At 36.3% G+C, this 14,877-nt stretch overlaps 1 protein-coding gene across 3 annotated transcripts in view; it reads left to right on the top strand.

Annotated features, from left to right (window-relative positions):
• Positions 1-14,877, top strand: part of KCNT2 (potassium sodium-activated channel subfamily T member 2) — a 156,036-nt gene that overhangs the window by 93,370 nt on the left and 47,789 nt on the right. For all 3 annotated transcript variants that reach the window (XM_074152413.1, XM_074152412.1, XM_074152411.1), the window contains exons 12-13: positions 2,794-2,857; positions 10,949-11,057. In XM_074152413.1, coding sequence (XP_074008514.1) covers positions 2,794-2,857; positions 10,949-11,057 — 173 coding nt within the window. The remainder of the gene's footprint in view (positions 1-2,793; positions 2,858-10,948; positions 11,058-14,877) is intronic.

Here is a 14,877-nt window from a genome sequence, read left to right as displayed (position 1 = left end):
AAATTCTGTCATGAGGTATCACACTGATACTTATATTGTTATCATCATGACTGAAAACTTTATAGCTAGTTCAGCATCTGAAACAACACCGTAAGTGATTAAAATAGCTCTCATTCTCCATGCCGACTAGCACCAGAAAATGAATAACACACCATGCTTAATTTCTTTCACCTGCAGCTTTCTCTCATGTTGTTATGACCTCAAATATTTTCTCTCCTTCCACTTTCTTTAGTGAACTATCACAAATCTCAATCATATCCATGTCCACTCTTTTTCTTTACTTTATACTTTTTCCTTTCACAAATTTCTTTTCTATATATAAAGTCTCTTGTTTTTTTTCTCAGGTTCAGTTTTCTGGCACATAAAACTGGCAAAGATTTTTTTCAGTTAGGACATTAATAACACTTCTCTCATAAGGATACTCTGGGTTCTAATAAATGTTTTTCACACATGCTATTAGTGTTTCTGTTGTCTAAATTCATGACATTCCTAGATGTTAATCTCAGGTTATTATCCTTGTCATCTGTGGCTGAAGTGATTCAAAAAGTTACAAAAAAACATTGGGGAAAAAGGTGAATATATTCACATGAGGTTTCTTTTCATTACAAAAAGATCTGTATCTACTGCCAGTTACCTCATCAGCTCTCATCAAAATCTCATCTAATTTTACTGAATTTTCTTTCCTCCAACTTTGTTAGAGACCTGATCTTCCCTATTCTGCTCCCTTGCTTAGCTGAAACTACTCATGCAGCTCCCATGGTTTCTTCCTAATCAGTGCTCAGAAGCGGCCTCCTGTCCTCACTTCTCCACATCAGCTGCATTTGACATTGTTATTTTCGATACATGAATTTACCTTTGTTACAATGATTTTTCCATTTCAAGTACTTTAATCTTTTTGATCTTCCCCTGTTTTCCTACTGCTAGATGCCTATGGGGAATCTACAATGACCTGACTTTCTTCTTCTCTTTTCTTTATACTTTCTCTGAATGATCTCACACAAAATGCACAAATTTAATCACTGTTTCTTTAGTAAAAAACTAAAAGGCTGGCCAAGCTATCCAATATCTCATTATGGCTATCTATTCATCAACTTTAGTTTAGATGCAGACAGTTGTAAATAGATCTTAATTTTTGGTACCAAAATAAAACCAGTATCCTACTGTGGATCATAAGCTTGGAGTCATATTGTAGGGCATCCTATGTAGACTGACCCCACATCTTGCAAGTGTTTTCTCATACAAGCTCTCATTTTTGCTCCCCTTAAAAACTATATTTATGTTCTTGTCAAAATTCCCTGAACACTTGTTTCAGAACACTCTGGAAATACTGTCTATGTAGTACATAACTTTGCCTCATTGCAGTCCTTCCCTGGCTTACCCTTCTTTATTGCATCAAGGTGTGACCCCTTATTCTCACTTAGCCTGCAACTCCCAGTTCTTACTGAGAGGTAATCTTCTGATAAATCTGTAATGCTATTCTCACACAGATTAACATAGATGTCCCATTGTGATTTCATTCATGCTGTCCCTTCAATCTAGGATGAATTTCTGAGAAACATCTGTAAAGTAATCCAGTATCCTCTGGAAGCCCTTCTCTTTTCATTTGGTTCTCTGCTCTGATGTCTAGCGAGACCACATTCTACCATGATAATGTTTATATTCAGGTACTGACACACTGTTTCTTCCAGTTTCCCATGTTTGCATATGCTTTTGTTGTCCTTTGTCATGTCACTTAGAGCTTATATGGCAAGGACTCTTTTTTTGTTCTGCGTTTGTACAGTACCTGAAAGAATGGGCTCTCAGTCTAAGCCCAAGGTCCCAATGGCCTAAACTATTACTAACAACCACCAATTCCACTTTCTAGCAGCAGAGAAACCAAAGATTTAGGAATCTCAGATCCAGGCTCCGGAATGGAACTGCTGTAATGAGCAGTGAATTGCCTGTTCATTTTCCCCAGCTTCTGTCTAACTTTTCCCCTTCCCAGGGGACCAACTCTGATCATCCTGTTTCTCTTTGCCCAGAAAGTCCTGTCTCTTCCCAAGGAGGTCAACCAAGTCCCCATTTATTTACTTCCATGTACCAGTGAGTGAAGTAGGATTCACTAGAGAAGGATATCAGTATCTGAGACAAGAGAGGAAAAGGGAACTTTGAGGAAACCTTCAGTCAGACAGTTTTTCTCTGCACTTCCACCACCACTCTTTTTATTACATGACCAGTTATACCCACTAGAGAACAATTAGGCGTTAAAAGTTGTCAAAGATACCATGAACTGAAAATAGTTAATTTATTTCATGCATACATACACATAATGTTTTTTGTTTATCCCAAATGCATCGTTCTAGTACATCTACCCATTTTTCTGTATCACTAGGCAAGACAAGTCTATATTAAGTTATCTGCCCGTCTCATTCATTCTTATCAATAATAACTTGTACATATCATACCCTTACACACTATGCAGAATGGAGCTATTTATTCACCTTTTATACTCATGGCAGATACGTATTTATTTTGCAAATTAAGTGTCTTTGAGGCCACTCTGCTTTTATTACTTTGGCACAGCTTCTACTGGCACCAGGGAAAGAAAGTTGCCCAAAACTTAGTCAAGAACTACCAGTACACCATGAGTTAGTACACAAGGTGACTGCTGCTGATGTTCAGATAATGCATGAGAACAGATAGACTAAACTTTCTCTGTATTCTGTTTCTATAAGCATACAAGACTATAAAGTGTGAAACAAGTCCACATAAGTATTTTTTTGGTATGTAACAGGCTTGTCTCCCCTCTTCTAGAATGGATGACGCTGAAGCTTGTTTCATTCTGAGTAGCCGCTGTGAGGTGGACAGGACAGCAGCTGTAAGTTTTGAAGAAATAACTAAGAATGAATGCGTATGCTGTTTATACTATTACTGCCCTTATTCCTTCTCTGGGACTGAGACTTCTTCTGTGAACAGTAGCTTAAAATAGCTGATTTACACAGAGATTTTACACGTGGGATGAACTTCTTGTCTCAGTTAAGATAATGAAAAGGTTTCTATTGGATACTCTAAGGCCAGGATTTCACAGATTTATGAAACATGATCTAATGGCTCATTTCACATAACATATCTACTTCTGCTTTTTTAGAAAATAAATTATATGACCTACCTACCAAAGAAGTTAAGGGTTTACAGCACATTTTAGTTATACATTGAACTTATTTTTCAAAAAAGTAAGAATTTATACATTCTTAAAGGACTTTAAAAATTTTTTAAAAGTACTGTAAGAATACAGTATTTTCAAAAAACAAGTTTCATGCTGAATCAAGTAAATTTTTAAGAGTTCTCTCCTTTTTTATGGAACAATGGCAGAATACCATATAAGCACTATCATGGTACCATAAAGATATATTGATATTTGGTCATTAATAACTGCAAAGGGTAGAACTCTGTCAAAAAAGTTTTATTCAAATTACCTTGATTAATATCAGTTTGCTCTACATATCCAATTCAAAGAGTTATATTTATTAAATCAGAAAAGAGATGATATATATATCAACTGACTGGTATTTCAGTTCAGAACTACTGAAATATTGAAAGTTTAATTTCTGACTACTACCAAATAACTGATATATCTGAGAATATTTGACCGTCTTTCATATTGGCCAATTTTAAATGTGAAAAATGGCAAAATTATTTAAATAAGTTACTATGGTTTTGCCCACGCTTACTAGTCAGGTAAGATACAAAGGAAGACTGATAATACAAGCCTCTACTCAGCGTATCTGTGATAAAAGAATAAAACTATTTTAATATGAACTAGAACTCTTCAGACTAATGTAACTACTTACTGATCACAAATATCCAGGAAAAAAGTCCACTGAGGAAGAATTTATCAACATAACTTTAAATTTTTCACCATGAGCTGCATGCTATATTTTTCCACGCTTGCCTCTATTCACTACAATCTTGAACACCAAAGGAAGATCAGAATAAGTCTGAATATCCACAGTTATATTAAGATGCTTAGAAATTGCCTAAGAAGATCAAACTAGTGTTTATAATTCAGTAATTAATTGCAAGCTATCTCAATTAAAAAATGCTGTTGTGCTGCTATGTTATAAGAAATAGTAATTATTTTTCTGAATATTAAAAAAAGATACAGTAAAACATGGGAAACAAGGGCTTTGCATTATATATGCAGTATTTCTTAATATATTCTGTCACTTGCTACAATTACTTCATCTGCCATCAAAACTTAGTTGTTTCCATATCTACACATATGGCTTATCAGAGAAGGAATAACAAAAAAAAGGAACATAAGCTACATCTAGCAAGAAGAAAGAATTATTTCTTTGCTAGGCAAATGAGCCCCCACAAGCAAATTTTATCCAAAATAACTTAATTTTTTGTAGACTATCAGCATGCTGTAAAAATATTTTGCTCAAAGCTAAAGACCCCGTGCTGGACCCATCACGTGCAGAAAGCCACTGAACTCCTTGAGAAATAAATCTGTGCTTCTACTATAATATTCAAACTTACTGAACAAGAGCACTGAATTTCATTAATCAGCAGTAGACTCCTGAAAACACACTTGCGAAAGGTGCTGAATTAGCAGCAAATAATCCTGGCGTAGTCAAGTAAGGCAAGCATATACTGTTTGGAAGTGACAGAGGTGCTAGGTTATTTAAGGATATGAAAAGCAACAGTTCTTGCAAATACCTCGAAAAATACTGGTAGCTTCTGCGAGACTGAAAAAGCCAAACTACCTTGCCTAAATTAGCCATGAAGTTCATAATAAATCAGCTGCAACACCTCATTTCAAAAAATATACTTGACAGTTGTGAAATGGTTAGAAATGAGAAATCCCATACAAGCAGAGTATGTGATTTACATTGCACTTGGTAGGTTTATACATCTTTAAGGACAGCTGCACCAACACAGGATTCTCTTAGAAGTAAGCTGTTCACCTCTGCCCATAACCTCTCCAGAATTTATACAAAGAAAGGACAGTTTTCAGCTCTGCTAAACTCTCATACGGGGCAGACAGTGGACTCTACATGGACCTCATGAACCTTCCATCCATTCTGGCCAGCACCGCCTAGTTTTGGTTTCAGAGTCATGACCAGCTACAACTCTCTCCAGGCAGCCTTTCTGCCTTCAGGGACAGTGTGCCCCAAGAATTTCCACAATGGTACCTGGCACATTTCGGCTTCCAGTCCAGACTACTATCAAATCTCATTTATCATTGTATCTGGAGCATACAAACAGACAAATCTCAAAGAAACAATCCTGTTACCTTCCTCTAAGACAGAATGCCCTGTTGGATGACTGGCTGGCTAGTCATAATGGCGCAGTATCTCAACTGTAGCAGTGATACCCTGAGGATCAATGTCATCTGAAGTTTTTAAACAAGGTGTCACCTCATTCTGTTTTTTTTGTTGTTCAGATTTCCCTTTCACAGGGAATGCTATTATTTATACTGCAAGTAAAAAATAGGACAACTGTCTTTTTTTTTTAATTTATTTTGTTTTATTTTACTGCCCCCTAGAGCTCTGAAATGAAATGGATTTAATTTCCTAAACTTCTAGCTCTTGTCACAACTAAGACCTTCAGTAGTGTAGTACGTAAGTTTACAGTTTGTCACTGGGCTGAAGGAAGTTCAGTTGTCATCCCAGTATCAATCTTTATAACTGCAGCTGAGTTTTCACCCTGCTGTGCTTGAGAAGCTGACAAACTGTTAGCAGTGCCTTGGATCCTCTCCTTTGTCTGACGGCTGTCAAAATAAAAGTTAACAGATGCATTGAGGAGGTTCCCGACCACAACAGGTGTTATTACTCATGTGATTTCTCAAAGTCCATGAGGATTGTTTCCCCAGCTACAGTCCTTAGCAGAGGATCTACTCATATGCCATGGATATCACTGGCTGTTCATTGCTTGCTGTTTTGTTAGTTAATAAGTTTTAGTGCCAAAGTCTGTGTTGCTTCTGATCCATAAATCTCAACTGTAGCCCAAAAGAAAAGTACAATAACAGGTGATATGCAGTTACTTCATAAAAATTGTCAGTTACTTCCTTTTTCACTTGGAGGAGTTAGGACTTCAACAGTCAGACCAAGAATTTGTCAGCTTTCCAAAGTCTCCTACCAGAAACTTTCTCTTCTCTGGGAAGACAAAGCTCTGCCAAATTTTATTCTATCAAATGCTATTTTGACATCTCAGACCAAGATGTAAGCTGCTCATCTGCTAAAGCAAGCAGGACAGACATCTGTTTCACTTCTGGAGGATGCAAGTCTTAAAGAGAGTTCAAATTGCACTTAAGTCTGGATGACATTTTTTTTTTGGTTGGTGGGTGTAGAAAAGTAGTCTGTGCCACACCACAAAGTTAGCCAGTGACTTCAATGGGCTGCCTCCATCAAATTGCTCTACGAAAATAAGGTGTCTGAAAACAGTGCATCTGCTGTTTTACCTCAAGGAGGGGTGGAAAGAGAAGTCTCTTTTGAATTATCCTATAGATAACCCATTAATAGGCTATATAAATATATGAAAGACTACTTCTACTGCTGAAAGCTTTTTTCTGATGCTTACTGAAAATTCAGAGATGGTTGAGTTCAAGCTTGCACCTTTCCCCCGCCCCCTTCTGTTAACCAAATTGCGTGACACTACTATACTGGTAATAAGTTACACTAGCATCACAAGATAGATGCATTGCATAGGAGATATAACTAATTTATCAAGTCGTGTGTGGCAAGAAAAAAATTAAATTAATAGAACTATTATAAAATCTATATTAAATCAAGGTCTTACTTCAAATTCTGATCATTTAAATTCCTGTTACACCCACTTTAAAACTCACAGCTTTTGATACATGAACTTAAATATCACCTCTATATTAATCACCATTAGTATCAGTGGTAATTTTTGATCACTGACTGCAATTCATTGCATGGAAAGCACACAGAAGAGAATATTTTTTCCCCTCATCTCCCAAAGAAGTATATATTTTATAATGCGAATATTAGCATAATTTTGTGTTAGTTATCTCTTTTTATAGTATGTACATATATACCTCCTTTTTACTTGGGATAAATGTGAACATTTTTTAAAGTCACTACAATATAGTACAGAAATTGCTACATATGTAAAACAGATACCCACCAATACTGTATGAAGAGACTGAATGTAAGAAATCACTTAAAGTGCCTACCTGTATTTTCATTTCTCTCCCCTGGAGTGCTTCTCCAGAGTGGAATTTGGGAGACTAACTGAGCGAAAAAAACACAGAAAACCACATAACCAGCTTTTGTACACAAACACATGTATATGACAAGTGAAAAGAGAGAAAATGAAACAATAATGCAAGGTTATTATATTAACAGTACATACACGCTGAGTTGATCTTATGAAGCTATATATAGGGCATTTAAGTATCTAGTTTACATATATATTTATAGACTGCTTCTTCAAAAAAGAGCTAGCAAATTGAAAGCAATATATACTTTGCAGTGTTAAAACTGTAAATGTGCCAAATAATCAAGAGATTTTAATTTCAAAGAGTCTTTCCCTTTTGTATACAATTATCTAAAAATATTTTATGTTGAGGTTCATACTTGTAGTTTTACAACACTTACTTTATGGGTCTAGGTTTGTTTGGCTTTTTTAATAAAAGGGTGTCATTTGAATAATTTTAATAAGCATTCCTCATTCTTATTTTTAAGAATTCTTGCTCCTTCTGACAAAATCAGGCTTTCATGACAAAATAATTAGAAAATAATCAAAGAAAATATCCAACATTGAAAAAAAAAAAAGAGGAAGAGTAAACTTAGTCTGAAACGTACACCAAAATTGTATTTACTGCTACAGTTTTGGTTTATCATAGTAGATTTAATCTTAGCTCATTTATGTAATGAGAATGAAAAAAAAATTCACTTAAGTTTCATTGAATATAAGCTATATTTCTGTGCATGTAGCATAAAGGAAACAGCCTTTTCTTATCGCTTTTGCAAGCCAGTGTGGTCTGTGAATGATTGCTATGGAAAGGAAGAGAGAAAACTGGTAACATCAAACGCTGTGCAATGAAGCCACACTCTCACTGCAAGCGACACTGAATGAGTTTCCCTGACACCTTTTGCATAAAAAGGTTAGGTAACGTCTTCAACAACACAGGTTTTTGAAATCTGTCCCAAATGCATTCCCAAACTTGTACTCCTCCTATATTATATCTGTATGTCATCATCTATCCCATTACCAGCCATTTGCTACTTCTAAGGTGTGTTGACATTTCATTCCCTTAAGACGAAACAGCAAAAAACCCTAACTACAAAAAAAAAAAAAACCCTATGGAGGATCAGTCACAGTGTGCTATAGAAAAAGTGACGGCATGTAAGCAAAGCAGGGTACATCCAAGTTCTGAAATCTCCTGAATGGGCACAGCAATCCTGCATCTATGAAACTGTTCATAAGAAAAATGTGAAATAATGTATTTTTACCATCCTCAAAAGGTCTTCCTCTTATGATTCCATTCTCGTATTTCTGGTAAAAAAAAGTACTTGCTAACATCTCAATTGACATTAAAATATTATGGTTTGAAAATGTCAATTACGCTCTGTTCCAGGCAGAGATTTTCCCTTGTGTTCATAAGTCTGAAAGCTTTTCTTATTGCTGATGCTGCAAACATAATGAATCATTCTTTATATTTTATCTTTTAATACCACCAATTTCATGACTAGGCAAGGCATTTCAACCCAAGTATTGCTTCCTACATGCAGCTCTCAAATACTCCTTTTTAGTTCTGAAATAAATAAAAACCGATGGCTAATACACTGAAATTAGCCATATTTAATGGATTAAACATATGAATGTATTATCACATTACTATCATGGGACAGCAGTATTCATCCTGTTGTTAACTCGCTCTTGACATGTGGTAACAAGTACAAAAACTAACAGGCTGGGAAATGTCTTGGAATCCTTTCGTCAGTAAATGGCTAAATTCTGATGTAAGTTATGCAGATGCTTTAGTTGCACAAAAATGTAGGTCTGTGTTAAATTGAGCTGATATTTTTTAGAATTATTCAAAATTTTAAGCTCTTAATTCCTGATGCCCTCATTTAATGTTATTTAAATTCCGAGTCTTTTTGGAAGGACATATCTAATACATCATTCTTGGTTAATTAGACATGACTTAGCACTACCATCTAAGTTTTCACACAATTCTTCCAAATGCCACCCCTACCAAATTGGATGATCCCCAACGCTTATGGAAAGATAGGAGAGGGACAAAATATTTTATTAGTAGATTTCTGGAAACAACCCCTCTATTCTGCATTCCAACAAACAGAATATATGATACTAGGGTCATAAGATAATGGAGGTTGGAAGGAAGCTCAGGAGGTCTCTAGCCTGATGGGTCAGTTGTGAACACAGACCACATCGCTCAGGGCTTTATCTAGGTTGGCGTGGAAACTGTCCAAGGGTGGAGACAGCACAGCCTTTCTGCACAACCTGTTCCACTGCCTGACTGCCTTCAAGGGGAAAAGATTTCTGCTTATATGCAGCCTGAATCTCTCTTTTCAACTTAGGTCCATTGTGTCTTGTCTTCCAACCATGCACCACTGTGCAGAGGCTGGCTCCATCTGCTCAATAACTGTCCTGTAGGTACTGGGGCCTGTTGCTACATCCCTCTGTAGCCATCTCTTCTGCAGGTTGACCAAGCTCCATTCCCTCAGCCTCTCTTCACAGGGCCTCTGCTTCTGCCCTGACCATCTTGGTGGCCCTCTGCTGAACTCAGTCCACCTTATGCATCTTTCCCATGTTGAGGGTCTCCAAACTGGATGCAGTATCTAGATTCAGTTTAATTTATGCTGAGTAGAGGGGGATAATCACTGCTCTCCAGCTACTCATTGTGCTTCTGTTAAAACAGCCTCTTCTGCTACCAGGACGCACTGCCAGCCCGTGCTCAGCTCGCTCTCTGCCAGGACACCCAGGTCTTTTCCAGTAAATCTGGTGCCCAGCTAGTCAGTCCCCAGCCTGTGCCAATGCAGGTGGTTACTCAGTCCCAGAGACAGGAATCTGCTTGTGCCCTTGCTGAATTTCATGAGGTTTTTTGCCAGCTCACTCCTTCAGTCCATCTGAATGGCAGTCCTGCCTGCAAGTGTTTTGACTGTTCCCTCCAGTTTGGTATCATCTGCAAACCTGCTGAGTGTGCACTTTTTCACCTCCTCCAAGTCATGGATAAAGATATTTAAGAGAACAGGCTCCAATGCGGATCCCTGTGACACTCCGCTTGCCGCAGGTCTCTGCCTAGAGAGACCATTTACCATTGCCCTAAGACACCAGTCATCTAACCAGCATTTTACCCGTGTAGTTTGTCACTCATCCAGACTCTAATATCTGAACACGGAAATAAGAATGCTGTCTGAGACACAGCATTCATGTGCCCAGAGGTATAGCTCTCCAGATCATCCTTTTCTTTGAAGACCGGTGAAACTATCAAATTTTCTGCCAATGTTGGAAACCTCTCCCAGTCTCCACAACTTTTCAAAGATGAAAAAGCAACTGTAGAAGGACATTCGCCTGCTCTCTCTGCACCCATCTGATCCTTTAGGCTTGTATGGGTTGAGTTCTCTGGAGTAATCCCTGTCTAAAATCAGCCACTGCTGGTGACTCTCCTTTTTGAAGCCTGCCTCAAAGCAGAGGACTGAGAGACCTTGTTTACAAACACTCAGAGAATCTCAGCCTTGTCTGTGTCTGCAGAATTACTGGATTATCTGAGTATATGTATATATATTTATGTATTTAAACACGTGTAATACACATAATACTTAATATTACTTAACATATATGTAAAAATCCACACCAGCTGGTGTTACATAGTCTTAAAATGAGCTTTCTTCAATGGAAGCAGGTTCTTTTTCTAATGTAACATAGTTATCTGTATTTCATTTTCATCACCTCATGCTCTTTATTCTAGGATCATCAAACCATTTTAAGAGCATGGGCAGTTAAAGACTTTGCTCCAAATTGTCCTTTGTATGTCCAAATACTGAAACCTGAGAACAAATTCCACATCAAGTTTGCAGGTAAGTGTAAGATTTCAGCCATTTGAAACACTTGGTGGGATTTAGCAGTTTGTTTCATAAACACACAAGTAAAGTGAGATTCCCTAGGCATATTTACTGGTTAGAAGCAGATTAAGAGTGTAGTATCGTAAAATAACATGGGCTGTATGTATCCTATCAATAGTAAAATGTCATGTTTTACATTAAAGTCTTATTTATAATCACTTTTAAGGATTATTACTCTTTTATATTACATAATATACAGAGTAGAATTATTTGATACATAACACAATGTTGCTCCTTAATTATAGATCCAGGCAGGTTTCCAGCTTGCTATATCCATGTCCTTAAATCGTCTCTGTCTACTAAAACATACTGTTACTAAGGGGTATATGAGAAGATCTTCTCAGAAAAGGCCAAATTTTATCCAAGAAACAATTGAAAAATAAAATCTTCCAATTCGACCAGGGTTTTTTTAAGTGGTATGAAAAACATTATTTTAATTACTTTCAAATATTTTGGAAAGAGATATATAATTTCATTCTATATCCAGTAAAATGCATGTCTTAGAAAATGTGACATAAAATTCACTTAGATATGCTTATATGCAAAACCATGCAAATACTTTTATAATGAACTAATTTTGCCAATCTTTGGAAAAATATCTCTGAAGTGGAAGCAAAGCTTTCCTTTTCAACTGTAATTTTGAAAATTCATTTTTCTTGAAGGATATTCTAAGGAAGAAAAGATTGCTGATTCATGCAATGTTAAAAAAAAACTCTATGGAAAAACATTACTTTCCTCCGTCATCCCAGAATGCGATGAAAAAGTAAATTCCAGTGCAGAACAATTCCAGAGCAACAGTTATAGCTGTAATTTTAAAAGCTACTGAATTTACCACTAGGTTCAAAAGAAGGTAAAAAAGGATCTATAACAGTTCTGAAGTTATAAAAGTGTAATCTCAAACTGTGAGATGGCACAGCATGGAATAAGATTCATGCTGTCACAAGAATGATGGTGCTTTTTCATCTCCCCCTTAAAACCACACAGCACAAACATAATCTCTTCTCCATAGCCATGGCCACTTTTCTTTATCGGTAACTGTGTTAATTTGTTGCTCCTAATTGTATTTTTAAAAGAGTTTCATTATTCTTAATGGCTTGTCTCTGTAGGAGCTTATATATAACTAGATTTGGAAAACAGAGGTAATTTTTCATACAAGTTCTAAGTCTCAGATTGAGAATTTGGACCTCTTTTTTTTTTAAAGCAAAAAACCCAAAAAAACTCCCCCTCTTTTTATAATATTTCCTTTCACTGAGTTTAGCCAATCTGGGATTTTACTGCCTTCATTTATGTTCTGTAGTTCTTCCAGGGCTTGAGGAGACCTTACATATTCTGTGCCTCATTATCCCCCTCTAATATTAATTATAGTAGTACTGTATTGAAAGTCTAAATATTTATATAGCACCTTATATCCAAAAAGAATTTCACATTCATCATAGGGATCACTGCATCCATTTCCACACACTCTCTCTGCACAACAGTAAAAGCAGAGAATTGCAAGCGTTCCTTCAAGATTAAATTAATCTTACTCATATAAAGCACAGGAAATTTTTAATGCAGTTGTAAATTCAGCAAGGTTATGAACATGGGATAAACATCACCACTGGATGCTTACCTACTGCAAATGGTTAGGCCACTGATAGAGTCATGAGAACAACATGTGTTTGCGTACATTTTCCTACGAGGACTCTACTTTGGTCATTAATCTCATCCAATGCTTCTTCATTCTGAAATACGTACCCAGTGGGGGCTGCAGACTAGAGCCCTAGCCAGAATGCTTATGAATAGTCTGTTATAACCATGTGGAACCTTTTTCTAAGTGCTTTTTCTATTATTATTCAGGACTGCTTTATTACGGCTATAATGCAAAAGCATCTTTTAAATTTGATATTCTTTTAAAAAATGACTCCTTTCTTCTGGAGATTTCCCAAAAAATATTGTGCATTTTTATGAACCTGAAATATTCAGTAATAGGATTTCTTTTCTTTTTTTTTTTTTTTTTTCTTTACACACAGGTTCAGAGAATGTAACTGTCAAAAAGAAAGTTTCTGAATTTAGAAAAAATCTAGAAGTCCTTCTAACAAAAGCTTAACTTTTAACTGCATTGAAAATTTATAAAACACTAGAAACCCAGTTTCTCAGCAGCTTATATTAGGATGACCAACCCTAGGTAGCATGAGACAGTCCTGAAATTTAGACCATTACTGCATTTTCCTGTAGAATAGCATCCTGAAGATTTTCTGCCTTAGGCTTCAGAAACAGTATATAGGCAAGAAATTGTTACTATTTATTCCCATCTAGTAGACAAGACTTTTACATTCTTCCTCTCTTTAATGAGGGTATGAGAACTTATTCTTGTCATCACAGCAGGAGAATGGAGACACTGCACAGGGCAATATGGCCTGTCAGAAAGACGTTTCCTCTCGTTTCACCCTTGCATCCTGTGTTTTCTTTGTTATTTTTCACAGTGGAGTTTAACTACTTACTTTGTTTAAAATGGTAACTTATGCTTGTATTAATACAGTGGAAATATTTATCTGTGCTTGAATATGATTCTTCAGTGGAATCTGAAAAGCACAGAGCGTGTTTATCCCAGCAAACTCCTTTGCAAGTTCAAGATGTGAACATTTTATAAATACACAGTCACTCTAATGTGACAGTTATCAGATGGGCAAGGAAACACTGTATCACCATTGTTAACTGTCTTATGTCTTAAGCTGAAATGCTTTGATTACTCCTTAGTACTTTCCAATATACAAATGCCTTGACATGCCCAGTTTTTCTTTTGCTAATACTACATTTTCCTTCACTGGCACTTATATGGTTTTCTTAATCTTTCTGCTTTTCCTTCAAACACATGGGGCTACAAAAGGACCTGTACACTTAGTGCTTGGATCTGGCCTTGCATTTCCACACAAACATGAAGTAGAGTGAAGATTGTCCACAGCAGAGCAATATATTTAGGCAATTCAGAGACTGGAGTAAACTGCATATTTTCTGAGTTGAACTTATAACTTTTATATATTTGCTAGAAAATAAATTAGTTGCTTTACCTTGATTATTCAGGAATTATGTATAATCCCAATTCCAGGAAATGGGGATACATTTTGACATTCTCTATTTATTCAAAATGCACCAATGAATTAGCACAGATTGGTGAAGTATGACATTAAACCTTCAATAGTTTATTCAAAAGGAACATAGTCCAGCTTCCCCGAAATGGGTACTGAATGCATCTGATGATTAATCTACCCAATTACAGATAAAAATAGTCTAGAGATAATGGATGGGCATTTTTCTCTATCTGGTCTGGTGGTGATCGTGTTAACTTACCAAATTGAAAAAAGTAAGGTTTCTCAGAATAATTGTGTCAGGCCTAGGACATTCTTACCACGTGGATGATGCTGCAGGCATAAATCAGTATTTTGAGCATGTTTTATTTTCAAGAACATTACAGAAGTCATAAGTCACTGCACTGTATTACTACTTCTATTTGAGACAGACTTAGCAACAAATTTTCTGTCAAAATATATTTTCAACAGAAACTACAGCTTTTGGAAATTCTAAATGGAATATTTCTTTAGTATAAATGCAATCAAAACACTTCTGTTTACTATAATGATTTGACATATTTAATATTCAACTCAAGATAAACTGCAATTTCCTCTGCTGCTTCACTGCCACGCTGAATGAGTAATTTGCTGATTCTAGTAACTGCTGTCACAGGACCTGACTGATGTCCCAAACCTAAGGAGTGGGAGAGCTGTCACCCAGCATC

Source organism: Numenius arquata, chromosome 8 (genome assembly GCF_964106895.1).
Source record: "Numenius arquata chromosome 8, bNumArq3.hap1.1, whole genome shotgun sequence".
NCBI classification, from domain to species: Eukaryota; Metazoa; Chordata; class Aves; order Charadriiformes; family Scolopacidae; genus Numenius; species Numenius arquata.
The sequence above is the reverse complement of the archived record's forward strand: the minus strand, read 5'-3'. Positions and strand labels throughout refer to the sequence as shown.